General features: G+C 39.8%; 1 protein-coding gene across 17 annotated transcripts in view; it reads right to left on the bottom strand.

The window, feature by feature from the left end:
- Nucleotides 1-19,931, bottom strand: part of Csnk1g1 (casein kinase 1 gamma 1) — a 148,093-nt gene that overhangs the window by 25,876 nt on the left and 102,286 nt on the right. For all 17 annotated transcript variants that reach the window (XM_031344207.1, XM_031344221.1, XM_031344208.1 and 14 more), the window contains 6 exons: nucleotides 18,804-18,955; nucleotides 16,209-16,443; nucleotides 10,669-10,754; nucleotides 8,472-8,556; nucleotides 8,073-8,221; nucleotides 5,874-5,981 (listed from right to left, as the gene is read on the bottom strand). In XM_031344207.1, coding sequence (XP_031200067.1) covers nucleotides 5,874-5,981; nucleotides 8,073-8,221; nucleotides 8,472-8,556; nucleotides 10,669-10,754; nucleotides 16,209-16,443; nucleotides 18,804-18,955 — 815 coding nt within the window. The remainder of the gene's footprint in view (nucleotides 1-5,873; nucleotides 5,982-8,072; nucleotides 8,222-8,471; nucleotides 8,557-10,668; nucleotides 10,755-16,208; nucleotides 16,444-18,803; nucleotides 18,956-19,931) is intronic.

Below are 19,931 nucleotides of genomic sequence, written 5' to 3'. Positions count from 1 at the left end.
AAAGATTTATTTATTGTTATATGTAAGTACACTGTAGCTGTCCTCAGACACACCAGAAGAGGGCGTCAGATATCATTATGGGTGGTTGTGAGCCACCATGTGGTTGCTGGGATTTGAACTCAGGACCTTCAGAAGACCAGTTGGTGTTCTTACCCGCTGAGCCATCTCACCAGCCCCCCCAAAATATCTTTTTAAAAAAGACTCACATGCTAAGAACAAGTAAGCACACAAAGACAAAACTAAAGCTCTGATTCCTTGAGCCAATAGTATTTAATTTGGAATTAGAATCAATTTACTAATCAACATATCTGATGTGAATTAACTTTCTTTTAGAAAGCAAAAGGCAGATACTTATTCAGCAAAAATAGGATCTCTAAAAAATTAAAACTCTTCATACTATTTCTATTTTTGCTGCCATTCAGGCTTTCTTTATGTCTTCTTTACCTGTTTGTTGTTTAAGATCTCATACTAGTCTGCTATCACTTAGGTCTGACTCTGTTCTCAGGAGTGCGCACCAGGCACCTTCTGCCCTGTGCCAGATGGCTGAGGAGGTACTACCATCATGTCTCAGCTGTGTAACAGTCCTAAAGCTTTAAAAAATGAAGAAGGAGTAGTTTGAGAGGAAGTAATGAAGGATTAGTAATTAAAATTGTAATTGCGGCTAATATCAGTAACAGCAGGGGTTGCAATAGAGTATCGTTCCTCTACATGAACACTAGGTAAAGAAATTATAAATCTCATAAATGCTGATACCTATAAATGTGTATTCTATAGCTTAAGGCTCCACATTGACTATTTTCCTCTAAATATTTCATTGATAAGAACTGTTTAAAGTTCATTAGTAAGTGCCCTAACAGACATTTCCTATAAAGCTACAATTTACTCACCAGTTATTAACAGACTATGATAATAACAGTACTGTAAAAGATCCTAGTCAGATTTGCTGTTATTTCCTTTGGGGGATGAAGAGGTTCAATAAGGGGGTAGTTGTATTAACTTGTTTACTATGTAACTTCTACAAATGGGGTTTGGGTTTCATGCTGACAGCACTACAGAGAGTTGAAACTATTATAAATATTCCTTCCCTGTGGGGTTTTGTTAAGTTGCTTAGGTTGATCTTGAACTGGCATACCATCATCCCACCTGTGTAGCTGGGATTAGAGTATACACTAATTTGATGCTTTCCTTTCAATTATTTCTGTTGATAGATATTCAGATGTTAAGCTTCCTAAAATAAGACTATGGTATATAGCAAAATTATACCACGTTATAAATCCAGTGACATTATCTGATGCTTAGACAATTGAATAAATGTTTTTCTAACATTAGAAGATATACAATTAATTTAGTAAAGTTTAAATAGAGTATTTAAGTTCTTACACTATTATGTAGAATTAGGTCTCATTATATAACTCCAGTTGGCCTCAAACTCATGATGCCTCTGCTTCAGGTGTGTGCCACAACAGTGCCCAGCTTCCCAAGTTCGAAATACTTAAAAATTGGGATTGGAAAGATGGCTCAGGAGTTAGAGCACTTGCAGAGAACTTGAGATCAGTGCCCAACACCCACATGGTAGATTGCAATTATCTGTAATTCTAGTTCTGGGGAATCTAATGCCCTCTTCTGACCTCTGTCAGCACCAAGCACATACAAAGCACAAAGACAAACATGCTGGAAAAAAAAAAAAAAGCAAGAGGAAGAGCTCATGAAGACCTGCCTCTATTTGAGGATCTATAGGCAGTTACTAGTTGCTGGGAGAGGAACACTTTTTTTCAGCCCTGTAGTCAATGGTAAATTTCCCATTCCTCAGTAAGCAACCCCAGTTTAAACTCAATGGTCAAAAGACAAAAGAAGATAGGCAGCTGGAGAGAGATGACTCAGCAGTAAAGAACACTGCTGCTTCCCCAGAGGCCCCAAGTGTTCATCACTTACTTACAATTGCCTGTAACTCCAGTTCACGGAGAACTAATGCCCTCTTCTGCATCTGCACATACATGCTGTGTGTGTGTATCATGTATGTGTGTGTGCATATACATGCTATGTATATTATCCAAGCACACACACACACACACACACACACTAAGTAAATCTTCGAAAAAGCAGTATGAAAGTAGAAGAGAAACTAGCTGAGAAGAGGAAAGGATCAGTGGGAGAGGGTAGGGAGAGGGTAATGAATAATAAATATGAACAAAATACATTATATTAACACATGAAAAAGTCACAATGAAACCAATCATCATGTATAGCTAATATATGCCAATAAAACATTTAAAAAGTCCATTTACTGGCCAGTTAGTATTCTTTAGGGTTTTATGCTACATACACAAAAACATTAATTACTTCTCCCATAAATGATGGTTTTGTTCTGCTTGTTTTGTTTTGGTGTGTGCGTGTGTAAACACTTATGTACACATGCACATGTGGGCAGAGGTCAACCTTGGTATTCCCCAGTGGCCATCCACTTTATTTATTTATTTATTTATTTATTTATTTATTTTCTCACTCACTCCACACTTCTGGGATTGCAGGTGTATGCCTGCCACCACGCCCAGCTTTTCTGTTTTGTTGTTTTAGGAACCTGACTTGGGTCCTCTGGAAGCACAGCAAGTGCTCCTAATTACTGAGTCACTTCTCATTACCAGTCTTCTGCTTTTTTTTTTCCACATAGGAACTATATGTTCTTCACGTGAACACTGGGGATACTACTCAGGTCCTCATGCTTGCAGGGCAAACACTTTACTAACTGAGCTATCACTCCACTCCATAAAAGTTGTTTTTGCATTTGTTTTAAGTCACATAAAAATGAAAAGAAAAAAAAAAAGAGGGCTTACACTAAGAATGTAGCTCACTAGTAGCACACTTGTCTAAGGTCCTCAGTTTGATCTCCAGAACAAAGAGTAAATTAAAAAAAAAAAAAATTAAAACAGAAGAGAGGCGCTGGAGAGATGGCTCAGCAGTTAAGTGCGCAGACTGCTCTTCTAGAGTTTCTGAGTTCAATTCCCAGCAACCACATGGTGGCTCACAACCATCTGTAATGGGGTCTGAGGCCCTCTTCTGGTGTGTCTGAAGACAGCTACAGTAAACTCATAAATATAAAATAAATAAATAAAACTTAAAAAAAAAAAAACAGAAAAAAACGTAAAGGGTCAAAATGGATATTTATTTACACTCATACATATGTGGATGATTGAACACAGATTGTATACAGGCTGAACAAGTGCTCTATATCTGATCCAGATGTATAGATCAGTGTTGAAATGCTTTGTAATTATGCTGCTTATGTTTATATGAGTGCAAGTACACGTACAAGTATGTCTACAAGTAGATGGGGGAGGACAACCTTTGAGGTCATGTCCTCAGGAGTCAGCTGTGTTGCTTTATGAGACATGGTCTCTCACTGGGACCTGAAGCTTGATGATTTCCACCAGCTGGCTGATCAGTTAGCACCAGGGATCCGCTTGTCTCTACCAGTCCTGCCTGAGATTATAAACATGTGCCACTAACTAATAGCTCAGTATCAAAAAATATGTCCTCATATTTGTACAATACTTTATTGTTTGGGCTATCTCTCAAGCAAGAATCTATTGCTTTCACATTGGTCTCAGTGTTAGCTGCCAAGTTAAAAAAAAGGGTTTAAAGCGAATTTCCTCATTACCAGTCTTCTGCTTTATAGCCCACTTGCCTGCTGAAGTTAATTCCAGCATTTTGGGAATTTCCTATTTTTGTAGCCTCAATCCCTAGGGCTCCTTTATTAGATACATAATTATTATTGGCCATGATCTTTCTGCTTAGACTGTCTTGTTCATCTCTACTTCTTCCAAGAACATTTCAAATGCAGCTTCCCGGCCCGCCACCCTCCCCCGCCCCCCGGTGAAATAATGTCATGCTCTGACTAGAAGAAATGTTTCCTTCTAATTCCAAATGAGACCGGCATGGTGGCCCATGTCTTTAATCCCAGCACTCAGTAGATCTTGGTGTGTTTAAATCCAGTCTTGTCTACAAAGACCTTGTCACAAACAAACAAACAAACAGACCAATTCCAAGAGGTCTTACTTTTTAATTCTTCTCTATTCTGCCTTGTGTTACAGTTACCTGAGGCCATTAGGTCTGCCAGCCAGTGGCTAGCCCTGACAAGCCACAGCATGGTGGTCCCTTGTATAATATGAAAGTGGAGACGAATAATGAGACTATTGAAAGAAGGAACAAGATAGGGCAATGATAGCAGGAGACAAAAATTGTTCCATTTTCTCTCACAAGAACAATCTAGGTTTAAAAAAAGTAGGTATTTGTGTAAAAACAGAAACTGGACTACTGGAAGAGAAGAAGGGGATCAGTGAGAGAGGAAAAGAGGATGACGAGGGCAGCTGAACGAAGTATAACACATACAAAACTGCCTTAATGAAACTCATTATGTTATACACTAATTTAAACTATTAGCAAAAAATGGGCAGAGATACAGTAATTATTATGGTTTTACTTTTATTTCTATTCTCTTTCTATACATTCTTCTTTTTATTTTTTTCTCCCTTGTTTTTTTGAGACAGAGTTTCTCTGTGTAGCCCTGGCTATCCTGGAACTTATTCTGTAGACCAGGCTGGCCTTGGATGAAGAGATCTGCCTTCCTCTGCCTCCAAAGTACTGTGACTAAAGGTATGCAGCCACTATCCCATGGCCCTATACATTCTATTTATTATAAAACTGAAACCTCATTATAAACTGTTTCAGAAAAATATCACTCGGAATTCTATCCCAACACTACTTCTGTTACTGTTTTGTATTACCACTTCTTACTGACTTGGTTCATTTTCCCTTCCCCAGAGAGGAAATTGTGAAGACTTATCTATTTTCTGATTTTGGCTTTTTGAGACAAGACTATTGCTATGTAGTCCACACTGGCCTCTACTTGTAGCAATTTTACTGTTTCCAATTTAAAAGTACTGTGACTAAAAACATGCCCTGTCATATTGGGCTCTAAACACCTTTTTGGGTAGCTGTGCCAGACCCTGAACCATGCCTTTGTACATGCCACGAAAACACTCTACCCCTGAACTACATCTTTAAGGCACCTTATACCTAGGTATTTGTGTACAGGTTGCATTTTATACCAGGTGAGGTGAAAAGACAATCCCCATCCTTCTTACCAGCAAACAGAGCACAGCTGGCACAAGCTCCAGATTCAACTGCAGACAGGACCCTGAGCACACATATCAAGTATGCCCAGCAGTCCTTCAGACCTTAGATCCTAATTCACTGTTAGTGACCAGGTCTCCTGAAAACCAGAGTATTCCCTAAGGCCTAAAGTCTGTTGTTGTTGTTTTTAAAATCTTTTATTTTAATTAATTAATTAATTATATGTAAGTACACAGTAACTATCTTCAGACACTCCAGAAGAGGGAGTTAGATCTTGTTACGGATGGTTGTGAGCCACCATGTGGTTGCTGGGATTTGAACTCAGGACCTTTGGAAGAGCAGCCGGTGCTCTTAACAGCTGAGCCATCTCTCTAGCCCCAGAGTCTGTTCTTTTGTTTCTTTTGGGGGCAGGGTAGGTGGGAGATCTGTTTGCTTCTTCCTAATGCTGAGATTAAAAGCCAATGACACATACCTGAAGGGTCAGGTCTACTTTTTTTTTTTTCCAGGACGGAGTTTCTCTGTGTAGCCATAGCTGTTGGGATCAAAGGCATGTGCCACCACCACCGCTCAGGTCAGACACAGACTCTTTAGCTTATGTGCCTCATCTTAGTGCGTTTACTCCTGCTCTGACAGTCATTCCAATGTCATACTAAATCAGCTATTTTTTCTGAACTCTGTATCTGGGTTTTAGCAGTAGCTATAAAGAAGGGAAATGATTAAAACAACTAAAAACTAACACATACCTGATTTCTAAGAGGCTGCTGTTGTGATGGCCGATCCCTATGTGTGTGGCTTTCTCGAGTTATTGCAGATGCACCAGAATCGACATGAACTGATCCTACTGGAGTAGGCTAAAAAATGAAAGTAAAGGTCAAATGAATAGTGTGGTGTGGTGGAACACACTATTAAACCCAGCACTAGGAGGCAGAGGCTAGTCTGAGTTTGAGGCCAGCCTGGTCTACAGAGTGAGTTCTAAGACAGTCAAAACTACAGAGTAAGGCCCTGTCTCAGAAAATGTTCCCAAAATGGTAAATGGGGAAAGTAAGTTTAATGAAACAGCTCTGAAAGGGCAGCAGCACAATTTTTATAGACTAGGAATCGCTTAGGGGGCAGGGCAGATGGAGGGAGGGATCTGGATGGGAGAGAGGAGGGGAAAAGGGGAACATGATCAGGTATTGGGGACGGGAGACAGGAGTGAAGTCCTGAGGGCCAACAGAATAAATGGAAATATGCAACCTCAGGAGGTGGAGGACCCTCTAGAAGAAGGTACCAGAGACCCGGGAGGCAAGAGATTCTCAGGACTCAAAGGGAACCTTAGATGAAACGCCCAACAGTGGGGAGAGGGAACTTGTAAAGTCCACCTCCAGCAAAAAGACAGGCATCAAGTAGAGGGATGAGGTTGCCATCCCATAGTCAAAAATTCTGACCAGGAATTGTTATTATCTAAAAGAACTGTAGGGACAAAAATGGAGAAGAACCTGAGGGAAAGGAGATCCAGTGACTGGCCCAACATGGGGTCCATCTGCCTGGTCTGGCCTCAATGAGAGAAGATGCACCTAACCACTGAAAGACTTGAGGCCCCAGGGAGTGGGGAGGTCTGGAGGGATGGGTTGGGTTGCATGGGGTGGGGTGGGGTGGAAACATCCTCTTGGAGTCAGGGGGGAGGAGGAATGGGAAGAGGAACTGTTGGAGGGTGGACCAGGAGGGGGATAATGACTGGACTGTAAAAAAGATTTAAAGATTAATAATAATAACAACAACAATAATAAGAGACAACAACAATAATAATAAGAGATACCCCCCCAAAATTTTTAATTTCTTTTGATGTGTATGGGTATCTGACATGCACATATGTTTGTGCAGCACATGCTTGCAATGCCTGAGGTGGACAGAAGAGTGTGGGATTCTTTAGAACTGGAGTTACAGACAGTTGTGAACTGCCAGGTAGTTTGAACAGGAATTTAACCCAGGTTATCTGGAAGAGCAATAAGTGCTCTTTACTGCTAAGCCATCTTTCCAACCCAGTTTTTCTTTCATGTCATCTTGTTTTCCCAAGTTTGGTTATCTGAAGAAGGGAAGGTAGTCTGGTCCTCAACAATCCATTTGAGAACTACCTTAGAAAGAAAATAACAGCCTCCCTACCTCCCCAAGCCCCACCCAATTCTATAGCATTATCTGTTGGCACAGTCACTGATGCTGGGGACTCCTGGCCAGAACAGTAAATTCAAGTTTCCTACAGTGCTGGAAGGGTTCTATTCCTACAGAAGTCAAGTTCTTCTATAGCACAGATAGTACTAAGTTGTGAATCATTCAAAAAAAAGTGTGTAAAGGCAGGCTTAAGTTCTAGTATCCTATGATACACATTATATTCTTTCAAGATTCATTTTTATGTGTATAAGTGCTGCCTAAATATGTATATGAACACCATATGCTTGCCTAGTACACACAGAGCAGAAGAGGGCACTGGATCCCCTTGAACTGGAGCTATAAATGGTTATTAGGTACCATGTGGATTCTGGAAACTGAACCTGGGTCCTCTTGTAAAAACAGCAAGTGCTCTTACCTGCTCAGCCATCCCTTTAGCCCCCACAAGTCATAATCCAAAAATTATAAAACTCATTGGTCTAAGAATGGCAACCTATAGTATTACTTGGAAATGATTATTAAATGCAAGCAATTTCCCCTTAAAGATTCAGGCAGAAGGATTGGTAAGTAAAAAGATGGGGGTGGTACTGGTCTGAGATTTTATTTATTTATTTATTTATTTATTTATTTATTTATTTATTTATTTATTTATTTTTCAAGAGAGGGTTTCTCTATATAGCCCTGGCTGTCCTGGAACTCACTCTGTAGACCAGGCTGGCCTCGAACTCAGAAATCCGCCTGCCTCTGCCTCCCAAGTGCTGGGATTAAGAGATTTTATTTTTTTAAAGGATACTTACAATAGGCCTTCCAACCCAATCATAGGCATAGTCAAAGGTATAGCCTTTCCGTTCAAACAGATCTGTGAAGAGGGTCCGTAAATACTCATAATCAGGTTTTTCAAAGAAGTCTAATCGCCTGACATATCGAAGGTAGGTTGCCATCTCCTCTGTTAAGAAAGAGGTAAAAGCCATTGCTGTTAACTGAATGCCTCCCCAAAGGAGCCACACAAGAGGTATCTATACAGATTACCTGACACTAATATTTTCTTTATGGACCAAATAAAAGTGATACCTTCCTTAGGCTGGATAATAATAAAAAGAAATTTAAATGACCCGGCCCTTATCTATTAGTATTTATAGATACTGTGACATTATCTACAGTCACACTGGCTATATATTATCTTTTTAGCATCCTACCTGGAAAGTTCTCACAGAGAGCTTCGATGGGAGTATTCCTTTTGGTATCACCAATTTTTTGATATCTCTCTTTTAATGTATCAGCCTGTAGAAAGTAAAAAAATAAAACAACTGGAAAAACATACTAAGTAAGTAGGTTTAAGGATGTTTTCAGACACTGGGGTTATAATCTTTTTTAAGGTTTTACTTTCAATTATATGTGTGTGTGCATGTGTGTATCTGTATGTGTTATATGTGCCCGAGGAGGCCAGTTCCCTGCAGCTGGAATTTTAAGTGGCTGTGAGTTAATAGGTAGGTGCTAGGAAATGAACGTGGGTGCTCTCCAAGAGCAGTACATACTCATCTCTCTAGTAGCCACAATGGTTATTTTCATTCAAACTGGTTGGATTTGTTAGTGGATCTCATTTTTTAAGCCATGCTATGTTTAGATACCTATAAACCTCTGTTGAGCTCTAGGAAGTTTTACTTGCAAATATGTTTAGTAATCTCAGATGAGATGGACAGACAGGATAAGATAACAGAACTATTATGCAGCAGTGAGCAGTGCTTTAAAAACTGTAGCAGCTTAGAAATCTCCCATGGCCAGTTAAGAGTTCAAAGTAATTCAGCCCTTCTCCCTCCAAGGTCAGTTCCAGTTTCTGCTAAGGTCAAAGGACATGCATATATTATTAGCATTCAGTTGACATCCAAAGAATATGTTTTCTCAGGTGAAATCACAAACTTTTGTGAACTTTTCTGTAGTTAGTAATTTATCTTATTTCAAAGGAAAGAGAAAAACTAGTGCCAAGTTCAAAAGACTGGAAAGACAAGAAGTGAGAAGAATCCTTTAAGTCATGCTCCCAGGGTTGAGGAGATAGTTTTACCAACAAGGGAAACCAACCAACAAACAAAACCTCTGTAGACAAATAAAGTATACCTGCAAATAGGGGTTGCTTACAAGTAAATGTGTGCCAGTGGGTCAGAGCAGTCCAAATACAGCACAAGGACTAAACACAGGAGGCCCCTGGACCTTGGGTACTTCCTTAGGCTTTAACCAGCCTGCTTCACCCAGAATTAAGTACTGGCGAGGAAAACTAAGTTGGAGAGAGTCTAAATACACTACTACCATCAAAATGGGGTCTCAGAGTCCATGAGAGTTTCAAGCAAGCAGAATGTGCAGCTATATGCAATAAGTCACTATCAATGAAAAGAAATACATGACTGGGTGATTACAGATGAGAGTTGTCAGGAGAAAAATTTAAGAAAAGAATCTTTTAGAGAATAGGAGGTTCTGGCTATAGCTCAGAGAGAGGACATTTGCCTAGAATGTACAAGGCCCTGTGTTTAATCAGTGAGCATGAATGGGTGTAGAAGCCATGCCACAGAAAGCATGGGAAAATGGATTATTCCATTTTCCTTTCACCTGGAGGAAGGAAGTATATGAATACCTCAAATTATAGATTAAGATTCTTTCCATATTAATATGTTGAAATAAATTACAACTAAAAATATACCTTATATCTGACTATGTAAAGGGCTTTGGGAAGGGTTAGGAGATTAAACTTTCTAGTAACAGCCACAAAGTAATCATAATGCTTATAATTGTATTAAGAGTTTACTCATATCTACCTAAAGAAACATCTACATTAAAAAAAAGGGGCTAAAACTTATGCTTGCAAGAAATGGCTATTATTTGAAATTTATTTATTCAATAATGTATTTAAACAAACAGCAATGTGAAGCCTGAATTTTTTTCTGTTATTTTTGTTAAGGTGAGTCCTTTACCTATGAAGGATTAATACATATTTCCTAGTTCTCCTTAGAAGCCTGGAAAAACCCTGTTGGCTTTTTTAGTAAACATGTAGCAGCTGCTGCCATCAATTTCTTGTAAAATTTTCCCAATAGCTGGGGAATGCTCCTCCTGCTCCGTAATGATGTGGAGGAGGGGCACCAACATGCAGAGAAAAGCAGCACTGCCATGTCTTGGAGGAGCGAGGGAAGTAAGAGCATGGCAAACCAAACACGGAGAGGCAGGGGAGCCAAATGTGAACAAACAGAGCTCCTAAAGCCCAGGTGACCATTTACAATGTGGACACATGTCACCAATCCTTGCTTCTCATCTCTGAAGTCAATCTTCCCCTTTGTGCTTTTTAGAGACACCATGCTCGGCAGCCCTTTCACTATCAACTGAGCAGAGACAGAGCACTTCTAAGGATACCTTGAGTCCTTGCCAGGGTAGGCTGCCTCGAAGGAAGTACATGAACATATGGCCTAGGGCTTCCAAATCATCTCGCCGGCTTTGCTCTAAGAGGGAAGACAGATCACACACATTATACTTGCAGTTATTAAAGCAGGAAGAGCTTTAAAACCAAACAATCCCCCCTCAAAGCCCTTCTGCTCCAGAAAGGCTCTGCTTACTAATCTTTGTACACCTGAACCAGGAATAATATTTTAGATTAAAAGTGAAAAACAATAGGTGGCTATCCTTTGTTGCTAACAAGTAAAGAACAAGTGAAGAGTAAGTTCTAAACTAAAACCAAGACCCAGTGCTAGCCAGTGGGCAAAGCACTCCTTATTCAACACTGCCACCTGCCTGAGCATGAGATTATACATAAACAAACAGGACTTGTTTAGTTTGGTTACCACAGGGGAAACTAAGCAGCAGTCAGAGCAGCTGAAGCTGCTCTAAAATAGTACACTTGGACTAGGCCTGCGAAGATACAAGATGCAGAACACCCAGTATACAATTTAGCAATTTTTTTCCCAAGACAGGGTTTCTCTGTGTAGCTCTGTCTGTTGTTGTATACACCAGGCTGGCCTCGAACTCACAAAGATCTGTCTTCCCTGGGATTAAAGGCAAGAACCATCACCCCTCTCCCCACATGTTTAGCAATTTTAATTCATCACACAAAAACTAACACTTTAGTTTCAAGTCAGCAGAGAATACTATATCACTTCTTGGCTAACATCCCACTTGAACCAAGTATCCCATTATTACCTTAAAATTAAAGGTTTAACATTAAAGGTGTCCTCTATGGATATATAAAACAAGTTGCTGTCTTTCAAACTTGACTAAAATAAGTTACTAGCTTTTCTCTCCTTTAAAATAGGAAGATAAGTTAGTAACTGTGGAATAGTTCACAAAAATGTATGACTTTATCTGAGAAAACAATCTTTGGATGTCAACTGAATACTAACTAGTATATGCATCTACTTTGAACTTACCAGTTATGGTTCATCAAGACACCTATTATTTATTGTTCTGGTTTTACAGAGCTAGGCTTTAATGTAGCACAAAGACAGTCTCATATTTGCTATGTACCTCAGGATGATCATCCTGTCTCTACTTCTCAAGTGTTAAAATTACAGGCATGATTTGTATTTACCTTTTGTTTTAGCCAAGTTTAGAGCTTTGACAAAAGAGATTACAGCTGGGCTTGGTGGTGTACATCTTTAACCCTAGCACTAAAGGGTAAGTTGTAAGGCTCTCCTGGTGTCCCAGGTTTCGGCACCAGTTGTTGCCCGCGCAGTTGTCTCGCCAGCAAGAAGACACGCGGACACTAGGATCCCTCTGCAGCAAGCGTTTATTGCCTCATCCAGAGGAAAAAAGGACCGAGCCAATAATCGGCACTGCTTATATACACCACAGAGCGGCGTGTCCGCCCATGATTGGCTGTTTGCTCATCACCCCACGTGACGCCCCGGGATGGGCCGTGATTTGGCATCTTTTCACTCTATGCACATGCGCAAACAGTTGTTTACCAGGAGTCAACAGCGGAAGTAGGCGCCATCTTGTCATGGCGAATGCCTCTCCAGCTCTACTGCTCTCCACAAGAGACAAATGATCTTGGTGAGTTTAAGGCCAGCTTGGACTATATGATACCCTGGCTGAAAATCTAGGGTGGGGGTGGAAATGGTGTGTGTGTGTGTACATAAGGAGAATTAAAGAGGCTACCTTGAACGTGTTTTATTTAAGACAGCTGGCCTAGAACTCATGATCCTTGTACCGCACCTTCCCAAGTGTTGGAAGTACAGGACTGCATCACACACTTTGCTAAGTTATTGCTTTCAGCTTCATTCTGGTCTTCTGAACTCAAAGTAAAATCCAAGATTGTCATCTAGGCTGGGAAAGCCACAGACTAAAAATACAGCACAACATAATGTAACTGCTGCCTCAAATTATGGGAAACTTGCACAAGAAGGAATGAGTAGTAATATAGTAATACTGTAAACCTGGTCAAAGTGTCATGCTGGTGAAGAAATGAGCTGTAAGTGGGGAACCTACTATGGTTTTTTAGACACGTCAAACTGCCTACTAAATATTTATGTTTAGACCCATATATTAGTGCTGCTCTCAACTTTTGCCAGAGAAACTCCTGAGAGTTTTCTGAGAGACTCCTGTCAATGTCCTGACAATAAGTGACTGCTGAGTGCTTCCCCCTAATGGGATATCTCTACCCTCCAGCAAGACTCATGGACCATCACGGAAGTATAGAAAGAATGTAAAGGTTAGAGAGGATGGAGAAGCGTGCTATAAAAAACACTGTCTTTGAGATAAAGCATGGCAGCACATTCATGAACTCACAGCAGCCAGCCAATAACTCCAACGTGGGTGGGGGAGATGATCATGAGGCCCCACCCTCAGCTGGGGAGTGATTGACAACTAATGGTTGCTAGAGGAAGAAGGAAGTAATTTCATTTCCGGGGTATTGCTTATGCTCTTGAAGGCAGCACTAACTGGATCAGTGGGTTATTTAGAAGAGGAGGAGGAGGAGGAAGAAAAGGAAAAGATGAAGGTGAAAGGAGTGTTGTTGGAAGAGGTCCAGGAGGAGTTAGAGGGTTAATAATATAAAGATAGATTTTTACACACACACACACACACACACACACACACACACACACACACACACACACGTCGAATAAACAAGAAATATTTTAACAACATAAAAATGAACTATTTCAGCTTCAAAGCTTCCCCTCTGTCACTCTCACCTGCACATATTACCTACCTGCTACCCCTTCACAGTTGCCTTCTATATACTTCCTACACCCAAACACCTTCCAGGTCACCTTCTTTATTTCAGGGTACCCCTTCTAAAAAGGCAACTTTATAAACAGTTACTGTGACAGAAGGGGGATTTTCCTTGATTTTTTTTTTGTTTGTTTTGTTTTTGAGGATGATGCCTCATTTGGTAGCCCAGGCTGGCCTGGAATTCACTATGAAGCTCAGACAAGCTCTGAACTTCTGGTGATCCTCCTGCCTTCTGCTTATAGAATGCTGAGATTACAGAAATGGGCCACTATGCCTGACAAGAAGGGTTTTAAAATGGCAGTTTCCAATAGGAAAAGGAGACATCCATGACTGGGGCATAATTTTGTGGTGAAGGGTCTTCCTTGAATGACTAAGTCCTAGATTAAAAATTACTAAGAATAAAAGGAGGGGAAAAGTGTTTAAAAGGATGTAATAAAACAGCAAGCTCTCCAGACAGTTTTGCCTACATGAGTTTTCTGAAATTTGCAATAAAATGTTACAGGATTGAAAACAAGTAGTCAGACAAAAAGTTTGTTAACAGAGCATAAGAAATAAGGACAAGAACAGAGTATGTGAGGTGAGCAGAGCAGAAAGGGAAACACAGCAGGAGTTTCTCACACAGTTTTACACCTCTCCACTCTTACATCTGTTTCTTGTATGGAACAGGAAGCCTCTTGATAATAAAAAAATCACGTAGGCAAGCACTTGAATTGCAGCTAAGTGAGCACTAGAGGGCGAGCTCTCCACAGATTTACAATTTTAAAACAACAACAAAAAAAATATGATGTAGTTCATATTTGTAACCTGTAACAAGTCCTGAGAAGAATAAAAACATAGCTCTGAGACGCAGAAACTATGACATGTAAACTAGGTCTGTGCTCATCATTTCTATTAACTCATATTAACTCCATCTAGTAAAATGAAAACACAGCCAAACCACCTACTTTGGGCCTCAGTTTCATATATGAAGATAATGTGGTCATTTTAGATAATTTGAAAAATCATTTTTGAGCTCTAAAATTTTAAAATAATCAATATTAAACTATTAGGTCTTAAATCTTCTTTGTTTCTCTATTTGTTTGCAGCTAGGTCATAAAATGTTAATGAAAACCAGCATGTGCTTTCTCCATACTTGTTTGGATACTCTGTACTTGTTTAAATCAAAATTCAATAGGTCCTCCTCACTTTTTCACAGTGGGTTTTTTTTTCTTTTTTGTTTGTTTGTTTCCAAAGGGTTTCACTACTAGGATATGAACAAGACACAAATGTCTTCAACATGATGAAGGTTCACTTCAGGTTTTAAGAAAAATGTGCTTGCTTTATAGGCACAACACCCCAATTTTTGGCTAAACATATTTTGTTCAAAGAAAAAGAGTGTTCTCTAACTTTAAGCACTAACTAACAAAAGCTGGGCTGTTTTAATCACTGGGAGGAGCTCATCTGATGTCATGCCAGGCAGAACCCCTTTTCCTTTGCTTACTTCCATTACAAAATGAAAAGCACTTCTCTGAGTTATTTGACAATGAATTTCCCAGGGTCTCCCTCCATCATCACAACTTAAAAAATATAACACAATTAAAAGCCAACAACATTAGAGCTCCCATGGAAACTTCTCTAGTGTGATACCAGATATAGTTTATGAGTTATGTTTTGTTTGAGACATGGTCTCAACTAGGTAATCTCAGTTGGCCTGGAACTTGCTATGGAGATGAGGTTGGTCTCAGACTCAGGGACACATCTGCCTATGCCTCTAGAGTGCTGAATTTAAAGGTATGTACTACTATATCCAATTACAAGGACTTTTGCCAGGCACAGGGGCACATGTCTTTAGTTCCAGAATTTGGAGTTAGAGGTATGCAGATCTCTGAGTTTAAGGCTACATATAGTAAAACCCTGTCTTGAAACACACACACACACACACACACACACACACACACACACACTGGGGGAGAGAATTCTTTACAATATGTAGAGAAATAGAGAACAAACATAATGGTAAGGCATATTAGATTTGAACTGAAGAACACTTGGACCTCATGAACCTAACTTTGGAGATAATTCTAGTGGCAATGGCAGCACATCAAGATGAGGAAGTGCTCTACTATCATGCAGGGTAGATGCTCAAAACATACTTTATAGAATAATAAAGATAATTGCCATGAGGGATAACCCCCTGGGCTAATCATACTATTCGCAACATGTTTTGCCTGCATGTATTTCCGTGTACCACATGTGTTCCTGGTCCCAAAGAGTTCAAAACAGATCAGATTCCTTGGAACTAAAGTTACAGATGGTTATGAGCTGACATGTGGGTGCTGAGAACCAAACTTGGTCTTCTAGAAGAGCAGCCAGCATTCTTAACTAGTGAGCCATCTCTCCATCCCTAGGACCCATGTTTAGTGAAACCTCTTCATTAACACAGGGACTAGCCTGATATCCTCCTTTTATGTGTAAAATAGTCATACACATGTAAAAACAAGTCTCATTACTTAACCCAAATACTATCATCTTGCAATAACTCTTAAACTGCTGAAGAACAAAACATCAGAAAACACAGTAGTAAGATAGATGAGAACACCACTAACTTACCATTTCAATCTCTCAAGTACAAAAATGTCACTTACCTTATGATGCAACAAATGGTACAAGTTGTAATACACAATGTAATGTATAAAAAAGTGCTACTGGAAAAAAGATGCTCATATAACCTGCCCCTTTCAACACACCTTTGCCTAGATGTGTGTTGATAGACATGTATCGCGCAGTTCCAGTTAAGCTTTTGTGCTCTCTGTAAGGTATGTGTTTTTTGGTTTCAGGATCAATGTATTCCTTGGCCAGTCCAAAATCTATAATGTGTATTACATGCTCTTTCTTATTGCCTTGTCGTCCAATCAAGAAGTTCTCTGGTTTGACATCTCGGTAAATGAGATTCTTTGAGTGTACATACTCCATTCGGGAAAGCTAAAAGAAAGAAAAAATAATAATGGAAATACCTTGAAATAAGCATGCTGGGGGAGGAAGAATCCAAAAAACTTTTTTTTGGAAATGGGATTTCACTATGTAGCTTGACTGTCCTGAAACTCACAGAGATCTGCTTGCTTCTGCCTCCCAAGTGCTGGGGTCAAAGACATGTGCCACTATGTCTGGTCCAAAAGATTTCTTTTTAAAATTATGTTTGTTTATTTATTTACTTATTGGGGTGTGTGAGTGTGTGTGCACACGCGTGCGAGATGCATGCGTGCATGAAAGTGCATTCATAGGCATGTGTGGCAGTCAGAAGATAACTTTTAAGAGTCACTTCTTTCTACCACGTGGACTGAGGGCTAACCTTAACTTGTCAGACTTGGTGGCAAGTGCCTGTACCTGCTGAGTCATTCCACTGTAACTTCCCCCCTCTTGTACAACCCCCCCCCCATTTTATTGTTTCCTTCCCATTGTTCTGTATCACTCTGCTGTCTAGGCTAGGCCTTGAGCTCTTGGACTTAAGCAACCTTATTTGGGTCTTCTAAGTAGCTGCCACCATAGATATGCCACTGTCCCTGGCTCACCATAAGGTTTCTGAAACTAAAATTAAAACTCATCTCTTGGCTGGGTGTGGTAGTGTATGCCTTTAATCCATAATAGAAACCTATGAGTTCAATGCCAGTCTGGCCTACATAAGAAAGTTCCAGGTCAACCAGGGGTACTGAGTAAGACCTTGTCTCCAAAAAAATAAAACAACAACATCCACTCTTATCTATCTCCCACTTTACTGACATAAACTAAAACTATATTTTAAGGTTTGTTTTGTGATTTTATTTATGCATATGTAGGTGTGCCTTCCTGAGTTTATATGTACCAATTGTGTGCATATAAAGGCCAGAGGCTATCAGATTGCCTGGAAATGGAGTTACAGGCAGTGTTAGTTATCTGATGTAGATGCTGGAAACCAAATTCAGATTTTCTACAAGAGCAGTAACTGCTTTTAACTGCTGAGTCTATCTCCAGCAAGCCCCCACATCCAAATACTTTTGTTACAAACATATAACAACTATTAAGAGAAAACTGAGATCATTCAATTTGGCTAAAATGGTAATATTTTTACTTTATATATTGTAACTGCAAACGTGCCCTCTGAGACAGGCTCCACTGCCACCTCACTTCCTTCCCACACTTTCTATTATTAGTTGCTTAGGACTCTTTAGCCCCAATCTTGGTATTGCAGAAATAAGACAGCAGGGGCCCAGTAAAATTGATGCTAGCCTGACATTAGACAGCTGGCTGGCAGCAGGAGGATGTGCAGTTTAGTCACCACAGCTCAAAGTAAGTAGTTGTAACATTATGTCAAATTTCATTAAATAATTCTATCTATAAAGCATTTCTGTTTAGCACAGAAAAGAAGGCTTAAATCCTAGAGTCCAGCCAGTTTTCAAGTATTTCCAAATTGCTATAGGATGATGGTAAGACCACTACTACTTCCCATGAATTAAGATGTGAAAAGCCATGGAAGGGTGGTGGTCCACATGCACCTAGCACTCAGGAGGCAGAAGCAAGAATAAAGTTCAAAGCCAGTCTAACTAAACTTGTGAGATAATGCCACAAAACAAAACAAAATAAAACAACCCAATATTTGAAATCTTCCTTGAGGGTCTAAAAAACTTCTCAAAGAGACTGTTCTAACTGCTTAAGGTGGAACTAGTGTTTAATTTGGCTGCAAAGCTTCTTGGCTAGCCTACAAGTATATAATATGCCACATGCTATATGGTATATTATCTGTAACATGACTTTACATAGAGGTTAGTACAGTGGATAGCACCTTCAGTCTTTTCTAGTTTTCAACAGTGAGAAAAAGAAGGCATGATAAGAGCTTACAGCTATGTGCCTAAGACCTATAAATAAGATGCTGAAGCAATTACTTGCATTCACACAACTCCACCTATTTGTCCTCTTTCTTCCTAATGTAAATTATATTCCCCCACTTCAGTTACAGGAACGGTTCTGCTTCAAGGTGCAACTTCTTAAAATAGAGCAAACTGCAGATGCATTGACATCTCTCAGTTAACCCTTTTGTAAACCCTTTAAGTTATGTGACTAAGAACCTACCTTAGTTGTTTGGCATATTACATACTGGCCAAGAGGCTTTGTGGCCAAATTATACACAGGAACCAGCTAAAGCAGCAGCTGCAACAGTTCCTTTCAGAGGTCTGCTAAATCCTTCTAGAATGCCATTAAGCCTGTAAAAACTAAGTCACCAGATGTCATTGTAGCTAATATATCACTAAAGGGCCTCAAGGAGGTGGGCAAGGGATTGATTTATCTTCTGGAACTGCACATCAACTTACCAACTGGATGGCTATCATTAACACCGTCTTCAAAGTAAATGTTCGGTCACAGAGGTCAAACAAGTCTTCCAAGCTAGGGCCAAGGAGTTCGAGCACCATGGCATTGTACTTCCCACATGGCCCAAAGTAGTAAACCTGTGGGAGGCCTTCACCTGGAGGCGGAGAGGAAATGGGTACAGAGTGAGAGACACAAAACTACAACATAAGACATTAGCAACGAATGTAACATGAAGTGTGATCTGTAAAATTTCAATTTCCTTTCAGAGTCCCTCCTGGAAAAGTTAAACTGAGTCTAATAGCTTCTGTGGGAACTATCACTGGGTGGAAAAGGCAGAGGCATTGCACAATATATCCAAATAAGCAGTTATTTAATACCAGAGTGCCAAAGGCACTACTGCTGTATAAAAGAAATGGTCTCTGATCCATTACTGCTTCAGGGCGTAAACTATTCTTCCCAAAGGATGCCTGAAAGTGCAGCATCATAAAAGGTTCAAAGGAAGCCTCACTGAGCTCAAATGCAAGCTAACCTTGTTATATTTGCTGGTTTCATTAGCACTCCCCCGGTTTACTGCTAAAGCCAAAAGGAGTTGTTGGTAACTGCTGCCCCCTGGAGAATTCAGATTGAAGAGGCTAGGTTAAAGAGGTGCAGCCTGGCCCTAGGCCAGCACAACTGGCTTTCTTCTCACACAAAATCTCTGTAGGGATTTCTTTCTCTCAGCTAAGAGTCAGCAGACACTTAGCACTTGTTGTTGTTAAGCAATTATGAAAGGAAAGGGGAGAAACTAGAATCTAAAATGCCTCAGTTTTCCCAATATTGAAATTCATAGATACGTGAAGTTTTCTCACCAAAATAACAACTTGTGAATTAATTCCTCTTTACAGTGAATCATAAAAACAAGATATTCGATAAATGCTTATAAAATGATGCCATAAGAACAGTAGATACTTAGAAAGCTACAAAACATTAAAAAAAAAATGACTGCATTGTATCTAGCAGCAACATTCCCATCCCTCAGGTATGTGTACATTAGTCTATAGTTATGCATGCTGTCGCTTACTACTGCCTTTCCTTCAAAGGTTAAGAAAATATAATTTTATCTATCTATTTGTTTATTTTTAGGTTTTTTT

The sequence above is a fragment of the Mastomys coucha genome, unplaced genomic scaffold (assembly GCF_008632895.1).
Source record: "Mastomys coucha isolate ucsf_1 unplaced genomic scaffold, UCSF_Mcou_1 pScaffold23, whole genome shotgun sequence".
NCBI classification, from domain to species: Eukaryota; Metazoa; Chordata; class Mammalia; order Rodentia; family Muridae; genus Mastomys; species Mastomys coucha.
Note: the sequence above shows the minus strand (reverse complement) of the source record. Positions and strands in the feature narration are given on the sequence as shown.